Source organism: Haliotis rufescens, unplaced genomic scaffold, assembly GCF_023055435.1.
Source record: "Haliotis rufescens isolate VD_foot unplaced genomic scaffold, xgHalRufe1.0.p SCAF_66, whole genome shotgun sequence".
Taxonomy (NCBI): domain Eukaryota; kingdom Metazoa; phylum Mollusca; class Gastropoda; order Lepetellida; family Haliotidae; genus Haliotis; species Haliotis rufescens.
Window position 1 is genome coordinate 143,295 of NW_025964357.1, and position 27,001 is coordinate 170,295.

The 27,001-nt window shown below is 40.2% G+C and overlaps 1 protein-coding gene across 1 annotated transcript in view; it reads right to left on the reverse strand.

Annotated features, from left to right (window-relative positions):
- Window positions 1–269: 269 nt before the first annotated feature.
- Window positions 270–27,001, reverse strand: part of LOC124118186 (eukaryotic translation initiation factor 4E-like) — a 76,954-nt gene continuing 50,222 nt past the window's right edge. Inside the window, exons 6-7 of the mRNA XM_046480298.2 lie at window positions 25,560–25,614; window positions 270–6,845 (exon numbers count right to left, since the gene is read on the reverse strand). Coding sequence (XP_046336254.1) covers window positions 6,786–6,845; window positions 25,560–25,614 — 115 coding nt within the window. The 3' untranslated portion in view covers window positions 270–6,785. The remainder of the gene's footprint in view (window positions 6,846–25,559; window positions 25,615–27,001) is intronic.

Sequence of the window (27,001 nt, forward strand, 5' to 3'; positions counted from 1 at the left end):
TGTTCACATGCTAAAGTTCAGCTTCCTCAGTCAAGCAACTTCAGATGAGAAGATGTTTACAGAACCAAGAATGCATTTTGAGAGAATTTAAGAGCATAACATCACATTTTGAACAAACATGGCTGAGCTGTGGCCATAGTCTTTTCAAAATCTGCTTTGAACCCCACAACTAACTTCACATGTATACTTGACACCCAAATAAACTGTGCATGAGCATATAGCATCAGTAAGATTGTGACAACAAAACCAGAAAGATAAATCAGACGGAATTTGAAAGAAAACCCATTTTATTCAGATGAGGTGATGGTTAGGATCATGAAGTGCTACTGAGAAATCAACAACGTCATCATCCAGTCGCTGGGACAACTGCTGCTGTGGTGGCCATATTGAAAATTGGATGTGAATCTTTTAAATAGATCCGGGTGTCATCACTGACGGAAACAAATACCGGGGTATGTAAAGTTTCAGCTTTTTTGGTCCAGTGGTATCTTTGGAGACACACTATAGACAATGGATGTCAAGGAAAAACACATGAATTAACCGTCAACAAGGTGAGCTAAGAATGATATTTTCAATGTGGCTGCTGTGGCAATTTTAAGTTTTATCCATAAACGAACCAGTAAAAGCATTCTCCTTAGCCATTTCTATTCCATTGTACCATGTTCAACTGCGTAGCTCATACACACTAATGAAAGGGAAAAAGAGAGAGTAGATTTCAAGTTTATTTTTTTCTAGTAAGTAAATCTGCCCTTGTCACTGTGAACTATTGCCCCAAACACTTTAAATGAATCCAGCGCTGATTTATCCCCATTCAGAAAAAAAAGAAATGTATAATTTTCAACAATGATTGTCGTGACACGGATGATATGCCTTCAATTAGAAACCACAGTTTTTGACAAATCTCTGGCCACATGTAATTACATATCTAATGTATCAGTCATTTAATGGCAATTTCTTTTTCAAAGACAGTGTGAAGAACAAAAAGAAATACTGCTCAAAGATGTGAACTATAATAACTGAATCTGCCACAGTCACCTTCATCCAATTCTCTATTCATCTTTGTAAATTAATTAAATGCAACATTTGATTGAAACCATAATAACTAAAGTAGAAGCTCATTCCCAGCCTTTCTGCAACTGATCATGTTACTTCTGTTGATCAGTTGTACTGGCTTACACCTCAACATATAACGACCCAAAAACCAGCTATCTGCTTTCAACAAGAAACTACATGTTAGGATGTGACAACTAGCAAAACATACAAAACAAAAGATGTTTATGAAGAGGACTATGTGATAATCTGAATAACATCCTGTCAAACATGCATTTACCCCCTGGTAATTAATTACATATGTCTGAATTCCAATATTTTCCTTAAATTCAAAGAAATCCTGAATCCTGATTCTGGAGCATACACATGCATCTGTATATCTTCCGAAGTTCACGATGGAAACAAAAAACCCAGAAGAGTGAAACAATTCCAGTACTAAATATAGAGCTACAGACTAGTTCACCTGAAGACATCCAAACTATATGTACATGGAATTACACATTGAGAATTTAGTAATTGTATCTGGCCAAATATTCATTTTCAGAGTATACTCAATATAAGGTATTTTGGTTTAAAAAAAAGATGTCCAAATGCAGTAAGACTAGATTTACAGGGGTATGTAAAGGTCATAGTTGATAACAATAATATAACTAACATTATTCTGCATACAACATTTTTTAACTGCACATCAAATGATGCCTGAAGAAATATCAATGTTACAGTAAACGTGACAATTTCAATATGGTTGCCTTGGAAACCATGTTTAAAATCAGTTTGGTGAGAATTATTTAATTCTGGGATCATCAGTGTAGAACCTTAGCAGAAATGCCAACCCTAATTGAAGCTTTTGAGCAATCAGTGGGGCAAACAAAAATGTTAATGTTAACTTTCTTAGAAAGGGTGTCACCTTTGAGACTATCTAATGTGTTCTAAGTTTTGTAGTAATAAAGTTATCAATTTGCAATTAGTTACCAACTGCACCAACAAAGATCTAGCGATAACATGACTTGAGTGTTTTAGCATAATAACTAATCAGAGACCTCGTATCTCTGAGTAGTGGACATTGACCTTGTTGTAGAATGTTTCATCTCACAATTTGCTCTCTTGGATATTTTATGCATATAGAATCCTAAATGCGCTCCCGTGTAATACCAATTTTATGAAACGGGTGAATAGTTCTTGTAATTGACGAGTGAAAGCGAGACCTGCACCACAAAGTTTACAATCACGTCACAATACTCTATGACCTGTGGAATTATGTTGCAAGATCCTCCAGCGAAACAATGCCATGTGATGTCAGCCTAGCAACGGGGTTGCTGGGGTCATTGAGTGTGCATAAGCTCCTCTCAGTGATCTATCATCTCCTCATACTATGTCGTTGAATAAGCCAAGAGATGTTGAGAGCTTTGTCAGTGTAACTTGTTCCCCGCAGCACATAGGCAAGTGCTTTGGTATTAAACGATGTGTACACGGGCATGTAATAAATTTAAATAATTAATGAAAAAAAATGTGTTTCAAGGAGGAATGGCTTATTTTTAGGCTCAAAATTGTAACTATTTGGCCGAAATCATAATGGTTGGCATCTCTACCTTAGCTTCATAGAGAAATTGAATGTTTACAATTACTGTATGCATGGGAAGATGACAGACAATGCTCCTGGGAAAAGCTCACTTGAACTTCAGTTGAGGTAAGCTAAAATCAAATGAACCTGGCCTAATCACATTAATCATCTTAAAATCAATCTCATAAGGAATGTTTATAAAAAAAGGGGAGTGGACAATTTATTATAATACCAATTTCAGGCCATATATTGCAGAGATCATTTATGAAAGTTATTTAGAATGAGGCCACTTAAGGTCACAGAAATAGAGCCAACATCGGCATGAGAGCTCACCTGAACACAACAGTGGGGTCTTATGAAATAAGGAAACAATGTATAGTGAGACACACGATCATTGCATCTGACATAACTTCCCTCAAAGTGAAAGGAAAATTAGCATTTCTAATAAACATGAATCAATTTTAAGACACTCTACATGCAAGTTACAAATAACAGTGAAACATATCTTGTTAACATCACTAGATTCAGATAAATAATAACATGTGAAGAGGAAAGCATCATTAGCATCGCTGTAAGTACCTAACGAAGGTACTTTGCAAAAATTATATAAAATAAACCAAAAGAGATTTTCAGCATGCATGATATGGAGGCCAAAACTGATTTTAAAAAAAATTATCATTTGACTTGTGATAGTACCAACATTGCTTGGAGCGAACAAACTTTAGCAGAGTCACGGGAGAGAATCCGACAAATAAAAATGGTCTGTGTAGTTGGCTAACCTCAGGCTTGAAAGTTGCAACACAGCTTTATGCTAAAAGTGATAAAAAGCAAAACATGGTGCCAAATTGTAGACATCACAATGAAATGACACAAAGATTACCAATACTGTAACAGGTACAAAAAAAGTGTGACTGCACTGCAGCTCACCTGGAGATTTATTAAGTTAATAAGTTGCTGTCAATATTGATGTCCAAATATTTTATAAGTGAGTGAGTATGGTTTTACGCCGCTTTTAGCAATATTCCAGCAATATCACGGCGGGGGACACCAGAAATGGGCTTCACACATTGTACCCATGTCGGGAATCGAACCCGGGTCTTCGGCATGACGAGTTAACGCTTTAACCACTAGGCTACCCGACCGCCCCAAATATTTTATGAAGGGGTAATGGAGAACTAGAGGAATTAATACATAACCACCCCAAATTTCCAATGTCACGCCATTTCTGTCAGTTTGTTGATGCATGCATACCACAACCTCATACTGGATTAAACAACCTTGCCTCTGCTAACACAATGAGCCTAAAGACACTTTTCCTGTTATGTTATGAAATATATTCTTGACACACGTCTAATGCAAGACAGCTTTAAACCATAAAGACCTATGCCTCCAACTATCTTCAAAAGAATGTTACACACACTTCCAAGTTGGATGATAACACTCCCATTCAATGATATTACTTCTGGTTGGGGAAAATATAGAAAACAGAAAGTCCCATGCCTCTACAACTTGTTTGTTGACAACCACTGCTGCTAGCAATATTACAGCAACTTCCAAGCAGAAGGACCAGACCAACCAGTGGAAAATGTTATGAGCAAAATGCTCCCTTCTGTTAGGTGCCTTCTATGCCTCCAAATCAATTGAATAGTAATGGAGCTTTTCAATAAACAATTCAATAAGTTAATTCAACAATTAGGCACAAGGCTAAGCACTTGCATTCATTAAGAAATATTGAACGGTTGGTCTACAAGTTCATTATGACTGTATGGCACAACTGTCAAAGATCAAAGTTGTGAAAAGAAATATTTCAAACATGCTACGTTAGGCTAAAATAAATAATAGTCTTGGTTCTCAGGCACCGCCCGCTTCACCATAAAGTCTGCCGCAAGTTTCGTTTTTATTTCCATTTTCAAAAACAATTAAAAAATTCTAATACTTCAAAAGAATGTGATCCAATATACCACACAGTTACTTCCCTTCACATGTGCACTGCTTTATGGCGGCAATAGGAATTTGTATGCTTGTTTATGTAGGGAGACCCTTTCCCAGGTTGATGGTACACAACTGTTCATTTGCTTACATACTACAGTTTGAACAAACAAAAAACTACCAGTGCCCACCCGCATTATATTTTCAAACGTCATTGCCTAAGAACCAATTCATTTGTTTTTATAAGTTTTATTCCCAAATCTTACAGAATATAAAATTCAGAACCTTGAAGTGGCTGAACATTGTGGAAAAATGACATTTTCATAATGGCTGTCATGAGTACTTGAACATGTTTAAAACATGGCTTCTGGAATTCTGTGAGCTACTTGGAGACCCCACAACTGGATTTTCATTTCCAGGCTTTGAAATTTCAGGAGATATGGAAATTGCAAAAGTTAATGACAAACATAACCACATGGATAGCCAATTGATAATAACATGGAATGAAGCAGGAATTTCTGGGTTTTATTCAAAATATTATTGTTGTGGACAGATTTATGTCTATCATCATGCCTTAATAAACTCAAAAGCACTAATCATTAGCGTTCACACAAGGTTTGCACTTTGAAAATCTTGCAGATTTTTTAGAAGATGTTTTCAAATTTTAAACATTTCTTATGAAAATTCTAAATACTATTTAAGTAAGAGAAAGTCTATAATATTTCAGTTACGTCAATGTTGCCTGTAAATAGTCCTAGTCCAGGCCAGAAAATCTTGTGGTTGGCTGCATGAGCAACAATCTATGCCATCCAAATAGGACACACAATAAGCCAGGTCCTGTACTGTTAACAACTGATTAGATGGCTCTTATTACAATCATAGTAATCTGCCCAAGAATCCCCATTATGCCACTTTTAAAGAAATTTCATCTCACTATTGATAGAAATGTATGTGCCAAATGTCTACTTTATGAGTCAAGAACTTAAGAGAGCATAGAATACATCTTTAGGGAATCTAAAGGAATGAACAACATTCAATTTTCTTACTTCAAATCAAGTTTAAAATTCAAAAATTGAAAAAATAGGTTCAGCCCTACCATAAACAAAACAATATCAATCTCAAAACAATGGCCAAGTGATGTCCATAAAGTTTGTCTTTTTCAATAGGCAGCCATTTTGCAAATCAGATTGGAACCTCTTGAACTGCAAATTGATAGAATGATAGAAATTAGTAAGCAAAGTTTCAGCTTCATTTGTCCAGTTGTTCTGAGGGGTGATATTTACAATGGACACACAGGCCATCAATTAACTCACATGGCTTGACCAAGATGAGATAAAAATCTGCCCTTTTTCTCGACCCTCCCAAAATAGCACATTTATTTACACAAAACTCTCCCTACAACTATCATCACAATGGAGACCCTCCTCTCATGCTCTCGAGTTCACCACCACCATAATAAATGGTCTGTTCCTTTGATGCAACTTGATTTCGTTTGGTAAATAAAGACAATAAAACAAGAGCGTAATTACATGTTCAGGTGAGCTGCATTTAACGCAAACAAAAGGGAACATATTGAAAAGGAGAGATTACACTTGCAAGACAATGGTTACTCTTGTTTCCATTTCAACCCACGGAAAGTAAACATGGTTATAACAATGTGAACTAGTATTTATAAATAACAAATGAACAGTATAGATCTCCATGTGGTTGAAATGTAAACACACCCATGCTGTAAAGCTCTGAGGCCATCATTACTTACGATGATGAATTATTGAACCATGGACATGATTTTTTTTTACATATGTATGAAAATATGATACATTATTTTTTTTTCTTTTAGAATTGTCTTGGACACAACTTTATCGAAGAGGAACTACACATAATAAGGTAGTCCACATATTGGTCATTCAGAAGTGTAGATAGTCCTTTTGTCTTTAGTGTTTTCAACTGTTAAATCCATGAATATAAAGTGTCAAGGAGCAAGCAGCTATCATGTGTTTGTGTCTCTCTGCCTTATATGTACTGTACACAAGGGGATGCCACAACCAATGACAGGGGCCGGCAGGCTGGTGGTAGGCAGGCAGGCAGACACAGACACACAGGTATGTTGGTGCGCAGACAGGCAAGTTGGCAGGGTAGCCATCACTCCATTGATGGGGAACACTTCTTGCTGCCAAGCATAGCACTGGAACCACCTGCATTCAAATATGCACAGCCCAGCATTGTCACTTTACAAGGCCAAATGTTAGACAGTGAAACGATTCTTGGCAGTCGAACCTGTTTTTGATATGGTATCTTGGTGAGCCTGAAAAATAACATACAACTTATTAAGGAGAGCAGAAAGAAATATAATATATAAAATATAATATATAAAATATAATATATAAAATATAATATCAAAATAAAACATTGCTAAAACAGTATATTCAAAACTAAAAGTAGCCATTGCAAAACAACTACCCAGGACTTGTATAGATTTGTCCAAGTTCAAGGATTTTCAATACAAATATGATTATAGATGATAGATATCATGATTTAACACATTTTATTATCCAATAGTTAGACAATTCACATAACAGTTCACTGTTATATGGTTACACACCAAAAGAAGGACAATTTAATGTGACAGCCTATTGCTTCAGTTCTGAAATCTTATTTTCCAGTTTCTGGGCTACCTGCAACAACTGTTTTTCTTTTCCTTTGCTGCTCTCCCTATAGCATTAGACTGGGATATGAATGAGATCCCGCCTCTGTTCTCTGCCTAATTTACTGATTTTATTTTATGGTCCATGTCCATGCTTAGTCATTTTTAATTGGCTTTGAGTTCTGACAGCTCTTCAAACACATGCTTTCTCTTTCTCATGAATGTTCTTTTCTGTCTGCCACTGGTCCAAATAGGCCTCATACTGCTGTCTTGACATGGCTACTTTAAGAAGTAAGGGCTTGCCAATTGATACATCTAAAATCCCAAACACATTACTGACATGGTCACAAACATCTGTCCACAAGAAGGGTTGCCACTTTGTTCAACTTCACATTTCAGGGCTGGTTACCATTTCCTTGGGGTAAAGTGATGAGATATATCTTACCAGAGAGTAAGTGAGTGGGCATTTGGTGAGTATTTTCATGACAACGCTCAAAACCAAAACGAATTCAATGCACTCCATTCTTAAGTCCATGACCTATTTGTATCAAGAAAGAAGTGAGCATAGCTCACATACCCCTGTTATCCCCGCTGGTCAACAACAAATAGTAAATAGTTTGTTAATTAATGAAATATACCTGTTGCTTTAAGTCAGAGAAACTGCCCTTTCCTTTGTAACCCCATGAGGATGCATTATGTTTGAAATGAACACATGTTTTTGCAACTATATTTCAATCTAGTGTGGGATAATCATTGCTTAGCACAACATACATTCTTGGAATCCTTTGATACTGGAAATTAACTATAAAGCATGACGCATACTTATTATACATTAAATGAAAAAGAGCAAAAGAGAAAACTTTCAGAATCTTATAAAAGATAATAAACAATCATAGTGGTTAATGTAGCAATTTTGCTGAAGCTAGGAAACATAATATTGTAAACATGGATCGTACAAAAACTCTACCCAAAATTTATGTTTCACCATGATTCCATGGAAATGGCAAAAACAAAAAAACTCAGAATCTTCAAACTAGCAAAAGGCTTAAGTACTCATTGTGGTAAATGGGTGTAGCACGTTGGGTGAAGCTAGGGTGCATAGTTAAAAAGATATAGGCCGTACAAAACCCCACCCTAAAAGTTGAAGTTTCTTAATGTTTCCATGGAAACGGCCAAAATTAAAAAATTCAGAATCTTCAAACTACCAAAAGGCACAAGTACTCATTGTGGTTCCATTATAATCCTAGATATTTATTATATTTGTATACTAATCCTGCATATTACTGCTTGTTTCTTGACAGAGAAAAGAGCTGTGTGAGGGTCTTTGCTTGAAGAAGTTGCTCCAACTAGCTTTAGAGGCCAGCCCACCACGCAGCTCCCACGTTACCAAGGGAAGTGACGTCACGGATCCTCACATTAATCTGTAGTCCGAAACATCGGAAGGCATCGTGGAGAGGTAGATCTGCGGTGGGCAGGTCCCTTTAGACGCAGTCATGCAGGATAAGTATACAAATATAAAAAATATCTAGGATTTTACTAGATTTTTTACTTATCCTGCATTACTCCTTAATGCATCTTTATCGGACCGAAACGGAGGTGGGCATACCTTCAGATGTGGACTTTCATCTGTTATTTCCAGACTCTGTTCGCTAGCCAATCCTTGGCTGTGTGGTCGGCATCGGGTGACCACTCCATGTATAGGAAACTCTGTTTCCGTCAGCCCGTCTTCGGCTGTGGTCGGCCTGGATGACCATTACATGGAAGGGAAGAGTCAGGTATGCGTTGTGTCCTGGTACTGCACAGCCTGACAATAACGCTCGGTTAGGTCGAGACTGGAGCACCGAGCCGTATGCAAATGAGGCATGAACCTTCTAGTCCAGGGCTTATGCCAGGGGAGGTCAAAAGGCTGGCTCTGGACTTGGAGGCGTGGTCAATGACATGTAGTAGTGGTGACCTGCTGGGCCACTACTAACGGACCAAAGCTGTGCGTGCCTTGCACATCCTACAATGCGACGTCTCGCAGGTAATGACTGGCAAAGACCGTGTTGGATCGCCAGAAACATCCCTCCATGATGGCGCATAGAGAGCAGTTGCCGTGTAGCGCCATGGTGGAGGCGACCGCCCGGATCTCATGCAGGTTGTTGGAGCATAGGGGGTCCAATCCTGCTGCCCTGTAGGCCTGAAGGATGATGGCGCGTAGCCAGAGGGCGATCGTGTTGTGGCTGACTTCCGCTCGCGAGGTCGCAGATACCAGTACGAAGAGGCGTCGTCGTTGTCTATGGCGTTCCTTGGATCGTCGGATGTAGCAACGAAGTGCTCTAACCACACATAGACGGAGCTCTTCCGCGCCTACAATCGATGAAAGAGGGGGGATGAGGAACGATCTATCGGGCTGGCCTGGGAGCTGATTCTTTGCATAGGCCCAGATGCACGGCTCCGTGTGCTCCCTGCTCAAAGCAGACCCGTGTGACGTCTAGGGCGTGTAGCTCACCGACACTGGCTGCTGTGGTGAGCGCCAGTAGGAAGACCGTCTTTTTTGTCAGGTTGTAGAATGACGACGTTTCGAGTGGCTCGAAAGGCGCGTCTCTTAGCAAGGTGAGAATGATGTTCAAGCCCCAAGCTGGTGTACGAGATTTCGCCTTTTGGTCTTCCAGGCTGAATGAGCGGAGCAGAGCCTGTAGTTCCGGGACTTACGTCATGCGTCGATCTTCCGGAACTGCCAGGACGGAGTTGTGCGCCACCAGGTAGGTCATGATGGTACTGCCCTTCAGCTTAGACTTGTGACCCAGATGGAGCTTGAACTCCGCCAGGAATTGAGGCGATGCAGATGTGGGGTCTAGGTGCTTGCCCGTGCAAAAGCTCTCGAAGGATTGCCACTTGTCATCATAGAGGCTCCTGGTGGTTGGGCGATGTGGATCAGCAGATTTGGCACTCTGGGTGTGGCAGTGGGTTCACGTCGGACAGCTCACTGAGGTCGACAACCCAAGCCCTCGCTGGCCACTTGGGGGCGACCAAAGTCAGATCGAGGTTCCGTGTCGATCTGATCTTCTGGACAACTTTGGGGAGGAGTACAGGTGGCAGAAAAGCGGATGCTTTAAGTCCTTCCCAGGGGACACTGAAAGTGTCGACTGCGCAAGCCAGTGGATCCAGCACCGGACATATGTAGGTTGTGGATCTGTTAGTCTTGCTGGTGGCGAATTGGTCTATGTTGGGGAGACCGTGGTCTCGACAAACAAGAACGAAGGCATCTAGGTGAAGTTTCCACTCTGTGGGAGTCACTTTGCCTGGCCGAGAGAGGGCATCCACTAGGATGTTTCGGCAGCCCTGGATGTGGTGGACCTGGAACTGAATCTTCAGATGATCCACCAGGTGAAACAATCGGAACGTCTGTTGAAGGAGCGAAGTGGAGTGAGTCGTTCCTTGGTTCCGAAGGCACCATACGACAGTGATGTTGTCCGTCGAGATGGAGAGCCGGGCGTGTCTGAGGGCCTACTTCCATTGAGCAATGGCCAAGATAAAAGCTTCCAGTTCAAGGTTGTCCATGTGCCATAGGCGCTGATCAGGCGGACCACAGCCCCGAGGCAACCTGTCCCTCCAGGTGTGTGCCCGAACACTGCAGGGGCCCGTCCATGAATAGGCGCAGAGGTGTCGTAAGTCCTGTTAAGGAAACGTCGCCTAAGACATTTGATTCCACCGTCCACAACCAGGGATGCCCAGGAGGAGGCCCAGGAGGACTTGCCATTGGTGCAGAGTGCGTGGTAGGTGGAGAGCTGGAATCAGGTGCGCCTGCTGCGCTCCAACCGGTCTCTGGGTACAGAGAAGAGATAGAGGTCCGTCTGGAAGAGGCCCCCAATGAACTGAAGGCGATTTGAGGGTGTCAACTCTGACTTCCTGAGTTTGATCTTCCACCCCAATAGGTGCAGGAGCCAGGAGGTGAAGTCCATGTGGCGAAGTAGAGTGACGGTGTCCCAATGATTCAGGAGACAGTCGTCTATGTATGCCTCGAACTGAATGTCCCGGTGATGGTGGTAAGCTGTGTGAGTAGCCACCGTGCCGAAGAAAATCCAAATGGGGGAACCGCCCATTGGTAATGGACCCGGTCGTCGGGATGTATAGGGACATGTCGATAGGCATCCTCGATATCTAGGCTGATGAATACATCCTTTGCCTGGTCCTGGGAGCACAGCAGCCTGAGGTGGTCATCCTAAATAAGGTGGACGCTCCAGGTAGCATTTGTTGAGTAGGGAGGTAGGTGGCTATAGGCAACGACGTGAGCGGCCGGTCGTCTATAAGTGCCAGGTTGTACCCATGTAGCGGCGGGTCGTCTATAAGCGCCAGCTTGTTCCCATGTCGGATGTACAATTAAGGCACAGGGGGTGGGGATCCCACGCCGACATATTACACCGGCTCCTTGAGCAGGAGGGCATGATATCTGCAACGAAGCAGTGTAAAATCACAATGCGTCCCCGCCCGATTATGTATGCTTTAATTTGTTTATCCCACTGTGTGGGTTTATAAAACAAATATTACGACAAACGTAAGACAACATACAACAAAACAAACAATACTTGCGAGGATACACCAATCGTGGGGTACCCAGCAAAAGAATATAGAACGCAAACCAGTTCACAAACTGCTGGCTACGCAAAATATTCAAGATGGCTACTTGGAGCAACAAGACACCTGGCCTTATGGTTTTTTTTTAGAAAATGCCAGTAAGTGTCTAATAATGTTATGCACATGTTTATCAAACATAGAATGTACAAAATACAAACTGTAGGCACAACACATAGACAAAACAACATTAACCCAGATAGCAAACACGTGTTAGGGTTTGAATCAGTTTTATGTTACAGCAAAAAAAAAAACAGTGACAAGAGTAATGTGAGGATCCGTAACGTCACTTCCCTTCGTTACGTGGGTGCTGCGTGATGCTGGCCTCTCAGCTAGTTGTAGCAACTTCTTCAAGCAAAGACCCTCACACAGCTCTTTTCTCTGTCAAGAAACAAGCAGTAATATGCATTAAGGAGAAATGCAGGATAAGTAAAAAATAATGTGTGTAGATAGTTTGGTGAAGCTAGGGTGCATAGTTAAAAAGATATAGGCCGTACAAAACACCCACCCTAAAAGTTTAAGTTTCTTAATGTTTCCATGGAAACGGCCAAAATTAAAAAGTTCAGAATCTTCAAACTAGCAAAAGGCACAAGGACTCATTGTGGTAAATGTGTGTAGCAAGTTTGGTGAAGCTAGGGTGCATGGTTAAAAAGTTATGGGCCGTACAAAAGCTTGGACAGAAGGACGGACAGACGGAACACTATATACCCCCGATTTACTTCGTAAACGGGGATATAATTAACACCACAATTGGATTCCTTAACAGCATCTTGACATGGAAGATCAGTCTTCCTGTAGTTAAGAAAGTTTCGCTGGTCACTCAATAAAGATGCCAAAGTTTCTACTATTTTGGCCTGGGTTAGTTTTCCATCCTAGAAAAAAAAAAACACTGCACAAAGCTCCTGAACATGCTGTTCAAATCCTGAGCAAAGAAACACATTATTGGTTTCTCACGCAGATGGGTTGTAGGTAAATACATTATCACATGTGCCATTATACTTACTGCACGGGATTGCTTGGTGGAGGAACTGATAATTCAGTTGTGTCGATTGTGTTAGGTTATGCAGTAGTACATGTTCTTGGTTTCTACTCCTGATTGTCAGCTTTCATTGAAAAATAGACAGGAATTGTTGACAAGTCCGGATAATGTGATCGTTCATTTTACCAAAGTACACGGTTTCAAGCATGCAACTTCAAAGCCGATTTCGCCCATATTCCCTAATTCAAGAAATTGGTGGCAAACACTGCACAGTGCTTTATACCTTCAAACTCCCACATCCATTTACACGGTCCGTTGTAAATTATAGACTGTCCTGTCCATGTGAAACTTCATGAGTGATAAACTTCAGGGCCTAGATTTTCGAAACGATCTTAGCTAAGATAAATCTTAACAACTTACGTTCAAAGATAAGATATCTTAAGGTTAAGATAAGATAGATTTTCGCAAACCTGTCACAGATCGTTCAGAGTTTCGATACCTATTGTAACTCTGACAAAGAACTCATTTGTGTTAGAGATTGAAAAAGCGGGGTGTTCCCCAATGACGTCACTGGGATTTCCCAGCTGCTGACAATATTTAACAACATATATAAGTGAAAGGGAATTCATGATCACATTGTCAGGTCACATTGTTTAACATGCACATATTTGAGTGAAATTCTGTACAATCCTACATGTAGACGTTTTGTTCTTATGATAAACGATGCCATGACTACCCGAACACAAATAACATTCGCGTGCCATGCAATAGCATTTTTCAAAACCAATAAGTGTTATAATCAATAAGTGTAGTGTTACCACACTTTAGAATTGAAATAATGTGCGAAAAGATACTTCACTATTTTCCATTCAAATGGTCCTCTCGTGAGCGCGCAGAACTATAGGACGAAAGTAAGAGACGTTATTCTAAATGACAATGACGAGACCCTTGATCGAACTGCATATGCGTTCAGCATTTAACATGCGTGTTCAAGTCTGATGTTAAGTGATGTATACTGTATATATTTTGTGTTTATGTCAAAAGTCAAGTTTATATTAGTGTAAACAACAACATTATACGTGGAAACACTCAAAACAAAAATTGTTCAGGAAACAGCGCACCCACAAGCAAGTTTTTATAACAATCTAAGCTAACTTAGCTTGTTAAGTTTGTTTTGTTATTTATGTACCCAATATATTTCACAAATTAACCAAGGACTTAAATACAATATCAAGCTATTAGTATTTAGATAGTGAAATAATTTTTTTATCTATCTAGATCCATAATTATTTTCAAAATTTAAAAGTGACACTAATTTTCGTTCGCAAAGAGAGATAATTTAGGAACTGTCAAGTTATGTTGTCTCATTGAACATGCCACAAGTTAACATACATATAATGTAGTCATTTTCTATCCTTTTAAATTAAGTAGAGCTAATAAACTGATTTGTATGATTTCATTTAAATCTGGCTGAGGAGTGAAATACTTTGTAATGTGTCAAATCTATTCCAGAACGTAGTTCAGTGATGTTTGGCTTGTCTGACAGCATTGCTGAGGATCATTTACTAGTAGTTGTCTGTTGACCCTATACGTTACAACGATTTTATTGTCTGAATGGTCTCAAGTCTATCTATATATTTTTTAAACATAAAACGGGAAGATGTAGACTTAAATATTAAAAACACCAAAATATTTTAAAACCGGTTAATTGAATGCAAAGATTATTGTGTTGAAAATGTGTATTTTATATTGATCAGTAAATTTCATTCAATAAACGTTTTTTCTGCGAACATATATTGGAAAGTGAATTTTGGACAATGTGCAAACTATGCTACATTTTGATGAGAACCAGAACGAGCATGGGAACCCATTTTTCATTTGATTTGTCGATACGAAAATCTGTGCTTAACTTTTGCTGTCAATATTTCAGTAAATTGTTATATTTAATGGAATACATCTATATGCCATAAATCATCTGTTTTTAAAGAATGCAATTGTTCAACAGACAGTTTTGAATCACTTTTTGTCAAATATTTGTCTTTCAAGAGGATATAGATAACATAGGTACTGAATGTAAAACGAAACAAATTACAATTACTTTTGCAATAAAAAATATTAAATAATGTATACAAATATTTGATCACATGTATTTCCTTGTTAAGTCAATAAATACTACACTGTATAGTGAAAATTCAATTATTAAAACCACCCGTCCCACACGATTTTAGATAATATAATCTTATGCAAAACCTTTATGTTGTTTTTTTACATTTGTAGATTGATATAATATTATAAAATGCGAAAATAAAGACTAAAGCATTGACACAAATGTGATACAGAAAATATAACAGCGGAACTCTGCGCTTTATTAAAACTGTAACATTGAGCAAGGTGTCCCGGGCGATTACGAAGGGAAACCACTCTCAACTAGAGTTTGAACTAAGATTAGCTTCCCTTGAGTTATCAATGAGGTCACGGTCATAACTGTAGCCTGCCGACACCTTCCGTTTTTATCCTTCCCAAATTATCGAAAAGGTATGTTGTTTCACACTTCTTCAGCATGGACTCGGATAGAAATATATTATAAGCTATCGACTCCACAGTTATGTTTTTTTTACGTAAAATCCTTTTTGCGTTCTTTGTGTTTTCGAAGTGTCAATTTGAATCACTCAGTTTTACAAAATGAAATGACAATGTTTGAACGTAAAGCAGACTAATTGTTTGGCAAAATATCTATGGAAAAGTATGCCGCCATCTTGGATGAAGATAAAATAAACTAACGACAGGTATGGGGCTATCTTAGATTTATTACAATCTTAAGATATCTTAGGGCTACGATAGTTTCGAAAATATGCTACGATAGCCTACGATTTCCTTACGATGAATTTACGATAATTTTAGGGCTACGATCTTTTCGAAAATCTAGGCCCAGCTTGCTGCTTACAGACGAAAAGATTTAGTGCCATGATGTAATAGAAAGAGAACTCATCCCGGATCGCACTTGCATTCAACTGGTAAAATACTTGTAATTTAAGCAAACAAACTACGTAAAATCTGCTACAAAGTTTAACTTACTTGTTTACAATGCAACATTACTGCATAGATTCGTGAACATTCATATGTGTATTTCAAATATATATACCAAAAGAAAAATATGTGTAGTTGGGTGTTATTCAAGGGTTTTTTTCAAATCATGTATAATTTCAAGGCCTATTCATGGCAAATGATGATTTAAGGACTTTTCAAGACAAAGTCTAAAATTCAAGGCCTTTTAAAGTATGCATGCAACCAGAAACCTCTTATTTAATCCAAATTCAATCTGTCCCTATTAATACAACCAAGCTCCCAATAGTTTTCATCAAGAACCTGAATGCAAAATATATATGATGCAAAAAGGTATTGATAGTATGAGACAAAGAGAGCTACAGAGCTAAAGAGCTACACATAGAGTGCTATTGGGTTACAGTTTTACAGTCACATAGCTACTGGGTTACAGTTTAAAAGTCACAGACCTACTGGGTTACAGTTTTACAGTCACAGAGCTACTGGGTTACAGAGAGCTGCAGGGTTACAGAGCTGCATATGATTCCTAGTGGGCCTTCCACAGAACTTGGAGAAGTATAGGTTGAGGTGGAAGAAAATAAGTCACAATACTTGTCCAATCCAGCGTGAGAGCAATGGATGCCCACATCAGCGCATCAGAGACAAAAACACTGGCAGTCTACTGACACACACAATGCCATGGTAAGAGCCCAGATGGGCTCCCCACCCAATCTCTGATGCTTCTGTGAACAAGACAGCAGTGGTGGTTGCAAGGGACATTTCTGCTGTACAAACTCTGCTTGGAGCTACTGAACCACAGCAGACCTGAACCAGGTCCCAGCTGACACGGTCTCAACTATGCGCTAGAGATGGAAACCTAACTGAAGCTTTGGAGTAGCTGCGATAACCATATCTGTGCTGCTACCCATAAATTATTTTGATTTGTTGCTACACAGATTCATGATTCAGAATTACCACACGAACAACACTGCCATTATGTACGGGAATCCTAATCCTGTGAAAACTGCAACATGACTCAATTCCTAAAACACTTGCCTTCAAATATGTGCACTTATTTTTTCGATCATGTAACTTCCTATATACTTATCGGGTTGGAACCATCGAGAGGGTACAGATCTTTGGCCTCCATTGCTGGTTAGTAAATAAATTGTTGGACAATCTAAAATATACCCTAAGTACTCATATTTGAAGGCAGGTGCCTGAAGGAAGGAAGTCATTTGTCATCTGTCGTTACATCAGAATGCATGCAATTTGCTGAAACATATAAGGGCTATGCAGATTTGCATTGGGGATGTATTAGGAAAACAGGTAAACACTTTGGTAAGTCATTACCAAAATTGTTTATAGGGAGCAGCACAGGGATATGGTTACCACAGCTACCTTTGGAGTAAGCAGTGGTGTAAAATAGTGTAATTTCATGTGAAAAAGAAAAATGTTAAAAGTAGCATGATGTCGGTTTTCGCTTTGACAGTTTCATTACGCCTTGATGTATGTGAAACATTGGTAGACATCAAACAATAGTTATCATTGTGTATTATTCTAAGAATACTACCTCTATTACATCATAGCCATAAATTCCTGAATTCTGAAGTAAACCCTTTCCTTAGGCTCAATTCATCTGTGTATGTGCAAGGCCAAAAAACATCACTTCTTTCCAATAACCTTCATCGACTAGATGTAAGATATATTGGGGAGGTGGGAGGGACTATTTCCTGATGTAATAGAGGTAGTATTCATAGAATAATACACAATGATAACTATTGTTTGATAATTCCTTCGAATATCCTACCTCTATTACATCATAGCCAGCATTTACTAGGACAGGCAGGATATGGCATCTTGTACTCCCAGATAATTGGCAGCAGTGAAGTAGGGAAATATATAGAAAAAAATGGGGATGAACCAATGCCTAACCTTCTGATTTTACCCTGGTTGGGCCAACCTGAATCTTTTGTCACTTTGTGGCATCATCCCATTCTATGATGTCGTAATTGTTACTTGTTTGGTGATATATGACCATACATGATATTTACCTCCGATTCTGAGGTCTTTTATGACGTCACTTCCAGTTCTGAAGACATCTATGATGTCACTTCGGTTCATTCTCCTTGTGACGTCACTTGGGGTTATTAATGTCGTCACTTCCAGTTCTGAGGTCATCTATGATGTCACTTGTGGTTAATAATCCATTGTGACGTTAGACATATACATGTTGCTCTATAGCCAACAATATACATGCTTATCTCAACTTAGATATGATAATGATGTACATTCCTACTGATGACGTATCCTCCCTTTTATGTTGGTGATAATACGTACTATTCCTCCGGTAGCTACACGTTACGCCAAGAGACTAATGATGTAATAACCATATCACCTATATATCTGTGATCTCTGATGTTAGCCTATGGTTGCCCAACCTAGTCAACAATAATCTAAAGGCTAACTTACACCGTTTGGGGCTTTTTCTGGGATCTGGAGAGGCTACTGAGTGACTACAGCCTGGGCAGCCACCATGGGGCCCAAGGAGTATAGTCCCCTCTAGATCTAGAGTAGAAATTTGTAAAAGTATGGTGTGATCTCCAATTGGCACCTTGAAACCACTTGTTCAATGGATACTGAATTCCATTAGGCCAGACTTGTTGCTGATGCTGAAATTTCATGAGCCTTGCAACTTCTCCATTTTGGTGTTGACAGCTGGGCTTGATGACAACTGTCAGGTATTGTGGTTCCAAGCCATCCTACCACAGTAGCCTTAGTAATGTCCTTTTCTGACAAGGCTTGCAAGAGGTAAAGAGAAGTTTTTCTTCTTTCTGTGGTTTTGTGTAGCTGTGATATAATTCCTCTGAGCTCTGATTGGACATAATAACCTATCTGTATGATCCACAGTTTTGCATAGATGGAATAGTTTTGTCTGTGTCCTAGTGGTCTAAACGCTGACGACTGGTTCTTGGCGACAACTCCGGAAGCTATCTCCAGTCTTGTGAGTGCGTAATGGAAGAGATATGAATTGCGTGAAGCTCAGATTCTCTGGCTGCTGTAGCTAACGCTAAGAGAAAAGGTGTCTTTTTTTAAGCTGTTAAAAGTGTAGCATCTGTCGTTGGCTCGTATGGCGCCATCAAGGTGGTCAGTACAATAGACAAGTTCCATTTTGGGAAAGTGCGTGGGACAATAATATCTTCCAGAGAAAATGACTTCATGAGTTGATTTAATATTGTGGGAGTACCTACAGAGAGGCCTTTATGCTGCAGTACTGATTTTGGTTGGCGGGGAAGATCGTGACATTCTGGCAGTTTGAAAGGCTCCTCTACAAGTAGTGGTAGCAGTCCAGGGAACCACGCTCTTTGGGGCCATGCCAGAGCTATCATGACACAATCTGTGTCCGCAATCTTCCTTATAACTCTAGGAAAGGCCAAGGTGGGAAAGCATAGATGAACATCCTTTGCCATCTTATGGATAGGGCATCTATCTGGAGGGCTAATAGATCTGGAACTTGTCTGACATATACAGGTAGTCGATTGTTTAGGCATGTGGCAAAAAGATCCAGATGAGGAGTATCCCACGTCGAGGTGATCCATTTGAATACCGCATGATGAAGGGTCCATTCCATGGGTACAATCTTGTGTTTCCGTGATAGGCAGTCTGCAAGTATGTTCACCTTTCCCAGTATGTGCCGTGCTTCTATCCTGCAACTCACCGAGTCTGCCAAGGCAATTAAATGTGTAACCTCCCTCAAGAATGTAATAATCTCGTGCCCTCTTGATGTTGTATGTAAGCTAACACCATGGTGTTGTGTGTGGCTATCAATACTGATGAGTGGTGCATTACATGAGTCCATGCTTTAATTGCTTGGATAGTGGCACATTTCCAGGCAATTTATATGTAACTTCTTGTCTTGGACACTCCTTGGACTATGACATCGTCCATATGTGCACCCTAACCTTCGCTGTGGAGGGGTTGTGGAAGATTTTCCAGTTCCATATTTCTGGAAGTATTCATCCACGCTTGCAGTGGACATAACTGAAGTGATGTTAACGTTCCTAGGAAAGACAACACCCAACAACGTGATCTGCTGGGTTGGTAGAGTGCATTTTGTATCATCTCTCTTGCTCTAGATATCTGTCCCCTGGAGGTTTTAAGATACCTTTTAAAAGCTGAAACCTTGCCCCTATGTCCACAATGTCTTGAGTTGGTATTAATTCCGACTTGACAGAATGTACCAGGAAATCCATATGTGATAGGAGTTGAATAAGAAATTCAGCGTTCTGCTTTATCCGAATGTCAAACAATAGTAACCAATGAAATGCTTTTATGTCTGTAATGCTTGTGGTATCCGTGACAGGAAACAGCTCCATGCCCCAGTTTCCAAACTTAATCAAGTCCACACAGCTACCATGCAGTGCCCATGAGAGAGATTCATCCAACTGTAATTTCTTTTCACTCTGAACAGAGTCTAATTATAAATTTCTAGGCCAGACCCCCGATGTGTGCGAAGACTAGCCATCCAGTCCCTGAATGACTTCTTTGTCTGGGTGGAGGACCAAGCTGAGTGCTGTAATCATTTTATAATCACAAATTATGCAGGTTTTTTTTTGTAGATGAAAACAGAAAGTGAAACACAGTGATCAGTAAACAATGTAGTCGAAATGGGGTCAAAGACTGAGACTGGCTGAGCTGTAGAGCAGCATTGGCAAATGTTGCCAAACTGTTGGACTGATTTTGTTCCGCTTCTTAAGACTGATGACCTCGAAACATCAACAGAGCTCTACTGCCATGTTGCTAGCTTAGAAAAACCAGGCAGACTGATCTGGATAGGGAAACCTATGGTAATGGATATGCAGCCATATTTTGAAATGCAAATATCCAAAATTGACTGTATGATGGAGGCCTCTGAAGTATTCAGTGTTGCTGAAAGTGGGAATGCAATGGGGAAAATGTTAATTTCAAGCGTCAAAGTGCGATCACCAGTGCAATGATCAGCTGGTGTAAGACATTTGGCAACTGTACCAAAAATGTTCTTCCGCCCGAGCAGACCAATCACAAAAGATTGGACGACTTCCGGTTCATGTTTCAGCATGCTGACTCTGTAGAAATGCTCTGGATAGTATATTTGAACAAATGGGAAATACCATGATATATTGTCCTTATAATATGAGTTTGTACATCTAGGTACATTACAATGGACTTTGATCTATGTTTACCTCAGAAAACACTTTGGAAAAAGCTAGTGAACCAAAGACGGCAATGTTTACCGCAGTGACTTCAAGGTGCCGAGATATAAACTTGAAGTCCATGTGCGTCAGCCTACACAGCCAGAGGAAACAATGTGCAATTGTCTCATGTGTCATCCATGACCATCTTCCCGAGGGAAGCGAGTTAACTGACTATTAAAGTCCAGTTTCCACCTTTGCCGAACTAGGCTGGTATTATGGAGTTACATTTTGGCTGGACTAAGGAGTCTATGCATAGTCCAATCAAAATCGCGCACCGAAATCGAAATCCGGTTCATAAAGTGTCATGCAGATTTCGGTCGACTGCAGGATTTGCAAAGCATGTGCACCGCTAACTCGTTGTCGGCAGATATTTTCTAAATCTTTTCATGTTTTTAATCAAGGTGCTCACGTGATTTGATGCACTTCACGATGTAAGACTCGTTTTATCACAATATAGATCTTGATTATCGATCAGATCGTCTTGACTGGGCGCCGTCGTTTTGTTTGAAGCAAATGCAAGTGATACGAGAGTTTGAATCTGATTGGTCAATAGGAGAGGCATAGAAAGGACATAACTCGTAATAGCCCTGGTGGCGCTACGATCGAGCCCAGGAATTCCAGCCAAGTTCGGCAAGGGTGGAAACTGGACTTCTAAAGTCAGTTAACTCTCTTGCCTCGGGAAGATGTCCATGACAGAGCCATTGGCAACTAGAGCATATTTTGTTAATACTTACAGACTTTTCATATCCTTATTATCATGGATAGCTTATTGAATGGTGTTTAGTTTGATCAGTTGATGTGATGGCCATGTTGTGAGAAATCAGACAAAGGCTGATCAATAAAATGGGTTTGTATTATTTAACTGATGCAATGTTACCCTGGACTGCCAGAATGCCGTCAGTTTAAATATGTAGAAAAACGGCCAGGACAATAGTTTTGCATGGTGTGGTCATCGTGCCAGTTCATGCTATAGTTGCAGACTGAACAAACGTTGCTATTCTGAACTATATCATTGATTACAAAACATGTATTAGTTTCAGACATTCAGAATATAAATGACAGTTTTTGAATGAAGTTGCTATATGGAACAGTTTAAGATTGGTGCCATCTTATATGTTACATGTTGTCATAGTTCACACTGAACAGGGAACCAGCGACAGAAGCGACATGCTGGACCACTGCTATTACCCTTGCAATAGAACAGCTATTTCTCTTTGGGTGCAAAAGATCTCTCACTGACCTGCTACTAAAAGGAACTATTTTACTGTCAAAAATGGTCGCCACCATTTACAGTTCCAACACAAATCTTGTCTGTTCATGTTGATTTAGTTGAATGTTACAGCAAGTTGACCAAAGGGGGAATTTAATCAGCCAACCATTCTGTCATTGAGACCGTGCGGGTGGAACGTTTTAAGCTCAAATATCCACCTCAGTTCGAGTGCTCTTCTTTTAACTGTGGTGTCATTAGACTCAGGGTTTTCCTTGAGCTGTGCTATGATGTTATATCTAACATCTTTAGTGCTGTGATCATCACTATTGAAGTGATTAGCTACAGGTTTGTCTCTCTTGTAGCTGATGTCTGCAAAGTGTTCTTTCAGTCTAGTTTGAAATTCTCTTTTGGATTCTCCGACGTATTGTTTCTTGCATTTGTTGCAAGTTAACAAGTAAACTATGTTTTTACTTGTACATTCAAACTTGTGGGTTTTGAATGTTTTGCCTAATGTTGAGCTGCGAAACGTGTGTGTTCTGCCTAGGGAGTTGCAGATTTTGCATCCTTCTCTTTTGCAACTCTCATTAACGAAGTTGACTACCTTGCCGCTGATTTGCGGTTTGGAGGGTGGGTAGTGTAGTACTGTCCTGACAAGGTAATCCTTAAGGGTAGGATTCCGTCTATAGGCCGAGACATGGGGAATTGAGAAGCAACTTTTGCAAGTGTCAGAACCGGTGAGTAAGTGCCACCGATTTCTGATGATCCTGTTGAGCTCCATGTTCAATGGATTGTAATCGCTAATAAGCACCTGTTTCCTGATGGGAGCAGGTTTGGGTTTGGTTGCTAAGAGTGATTCTCTATTGCAAGCGTCTGCCCGGTGTTTATTTTGTTGTAGTGTTTTGTTAGGGTAACCCCTTTTCAGGTAGTAGTTGATGAGATTTCTACTATGTGTATCATAGTCTGATTCAGAGGAGCAAATTCTCTTAAGTCTCAGGAATTGGCTGAATGGCCCTTTCGTTTTGATATGGCTTGGGTGACAAGACGTGTACAACAGGTAGGAGTGTGTGTCCGTGGGTTTGATATATAAAGTGAACTGCAGTTTGCATTTCTGTTTGTTGTACGAAACCCACGTGTCCAAGAAGGCCACTTTATTCCTGGAAAATTCTGCGGTGAATTTAATGGAGTGGTGTGCATTATTAAGAAAGTTAATAAATGCAGCTAGGCAGGTTTCGCCTAGCGTCCAGATAATGAAAATGTCGTCAATAAATCGGGCATAGAAGTCCGGCTAATCGAGATACCCAGATAGGAGTTGAGTTTCTAATTCTCCCATGAAAATGTTGGCATAGGACGGGGCGACTTTCGTCCCCATGGCTGTGCCTCCAACTTGTAGATAATGTTGGTTATTGAACACAAAATTGTTATTGTGTAAAACGATTTTTAGGAGAGAGAGTAAACCAGTGGGCGAAATTTGCCAGTCTGGTTTAAACTTACGAATGGCTTGTGCAACGGCTCTAAGGCCTTCGCCGTTTGGAATGTTGGTGTACAGCGAGGTGACATCCATAGTAACAAGTAAAATGTCTCGGTTGTTGGGGAGATTGAGTGATTCTAATCTCTGTATAAAGTGTGTGGTATCCCTGAGGTAACTGGGATATCTGCTGACAAATGCTTTGATGTGTTCGTCTACAAAACTACTGATGTTTTCGGTAGGTGTGCCATTCCCTCTGATGATGGGACGGTCACACAACAATGCCAATCACGCATTGTGACGTCACAATCACACCAACCCTGGCTACTTGACGTCATCACGTCATGACGACAACAGTCCATCGTCAGTAAACAATCAGCCAAACAAGATGTCTAATTCACACTCTTGCGCTCTATGTGGGAAGAACTACACCCGTAGGGATAGTTTGCGTCGCCACTTTAGCGCCACTTTAGCGCCACCCACTCTTCAACACGTATCGTGTGCATAATCTGCACTAAAAACTTCAAAAGGCCCGACGATGCCAAGGCGCATGTCAAGCGAGTACACGGCCCCTACCTGGAGCCTAACTACAGTACGGGCGATTACTTAACCAAGAAATCTGAAGGGCAGCCCTGCCACAACAACAAAAATGTGAGTGAAAGTCTCCACACCACCACCTATCAATTTCCATTCCCATGGATACCGGTGCCACCGTTCACCAAATGGGACCATTTTGTGATTGCAGGCGGCGACCTCGACACTGAGCCGTGGAAGGTGTTCCCTCAACAAAATCGGGAACACCTAAAAAAAACAAGCCGGTAATATAGTCGCCCCACTTGATACCATTCTAGAAGATTTCATGGAACTCTAACCCGGAGTCGCCATAAGGACATTCTTAACACCAGTGACCAGCTCACTCAACAATAAGTTTGAAACTCACCAAGTGTGCCCCACCGATGTCCTTCCTCCTCCATTCGGGACTCATTATTTACAACTTCCTTCTCTTCGTTGTTAAATAATAAAACACAACACGTGTTTATTTTAACCCTTTATTCCATTGTTTCGTTTTTTTCTTCCATAGTATGTTACATCCAACATACATTTTCTGACATTCACATTTATTATGTTCACCAAGGACACAATCTTGAACCCTTGCCTTCTGAGAGCTTTGCTAAAACATATATATATAAACCTAGAACAAATCAGTGTTCTAGTAACGACCCCCACAACCAAATAGGCGTCTGGAAAAAACCGGCGAACCTCCGGTCACCTCCTCTCAAACCGGCGACCACTTTTGACCGCCACCGGCGACCAACCCAGGCCACCCTCACTCACCCGGCAATAACACCGGCGACCAAAAATAACTTCTTTTTTCTGTACCATAAGCATACCTAAACCGGCGACCCACCGGTCTATGTACACTTTCCACAGTTTCAAAGCCACCACCGGCGACCACTATAAGTCACGGGAGCTCACGCTTAATCGCCAATACCGGCGACTACATTTTACGCCACATCACCGGCGACCTAATAACGACGTGTCACTATAACACACCACTCAGCCGCCATAAAAACAACCAATGACAGGCTTACACATCATGGAACAAACGACTTCGCTTGTTTATTCAGGTATTTAAGGACGCACACGCCCCTAAGCAATCAGTCTGATGAGCACAAGTCGTGCGAAACTAGTCACTACTACCATTGCTACTTTTAGCTTTATATCTACTGGTGAAGCCCCCACCAGTCAGTTTATTTAGTTGAATGTTAGTTTAATTATTAAGCTGAAAAGGGCACTTACTTTAAGTTATTAATCAAAGCTTTTCACTTACCTGGAAACCTATTGGAAACTTTGCAGGTATATTAAGCCGTTCTTTCAATTTCTTTCTGCAATGTGAAAAGAAAAATAGTCATAGCATTACATTGTCAACTCAGTAGTCTTGGATATATAATTTCACTCATTCATCTCAACAGAGGTAAATGAGTAAATCAGACATACTGACTGTCAAGGACAGTAACAGAAAGATACCCTGTCATATTGTGTTGGCATTGTTCCATGTAGGTTTGGTGACAAGTTCGCACAGTGAATTATGAAATCTTAAATAACTGGTCCAGCTCTATTGAACTCAATAAGCAAAGCATGATTCTGGCTCACTAATACGACAATTAAAAGCATGCTCTTCGTCTGGTGTGACTTTGTGTTTTGGAACATATCTACAATTCCATGCTGAACTCACCAAATTCTACCTATATTCATTCTGGACCCCTAATGTTGCTTAATGCAGTCCTATGACTCAATCTTCATTAAATGAGAGTTACAAGCACTTCTGGAACAATACTGCTTCCTTTTGGGGAAAATGCATGCCCAATGCAGTGCAACTTCTATGACAATAGGTACCTTGTAACAAAGTTATCATTGTTGTACCCTGACTTGTATGTCAAAACGCAATGACTGCACAATGGCACAACACACATCTATACTACAAGAACTTTATTGAATAAAACATGTTGCTCACGTTTTAATTACATATTGTAAGTGAAATATATGCCCTAAAAAAATCTCAGAAAAATTAATTCTTACAGACTAAATGTTTTGTGTTTGGGCCACATTTCTGAGGTAGAATACAGAGGGTAAAACACCAGATCACTTCAGCTGTATATAACATTTCGTGTGTATGCTTTAGAAGATTACACTATGCAGTGCTGACAAGTCTTGTAGCATTCACAAACAACGTGTGAATGTAGTGGCTAATTCTAATGTTTACATTTGGAGCTTGCTGGGGTTTATCTTTTTATAATACTATGTCAGCCTTTTTCAATTCCAACATTCTTGTATAAAATATGGATGGTTATTTTTTATCTGATTAGTAAGATTTTTCAAAGTGGATGAGTGAGTGAAAGAGTTTGTTTGAGCAGTAATCCAGTTATATCACGGCGTGTCAATGTGGGAGGATCACAGGTATCTGGTGTGCCAAAGCGACGCAATTAAGCACAGTGTATTGCGGCGCCTTAGATAACTGGGCCACCCATGCTCCTTCAAAGTGGTTGATGGCACATAGAAGCACTTAAACTTGGGATTTTCTATAGTAATCAAGTCCACTATATTGGATTCACTGTGTGGGAGTCGCCATTGCGCTGTCATTGTCTGGGGCTTGGTTCTGACTGAAGACCCAGTGCAACAGGATGGCGCAATGCTATTCAACTTTGAAATAGAACTTGCCAAGCCTATGGTTTCTTTAATAACAAAGTAATAAGCATTTCCGGCATCAGTTCC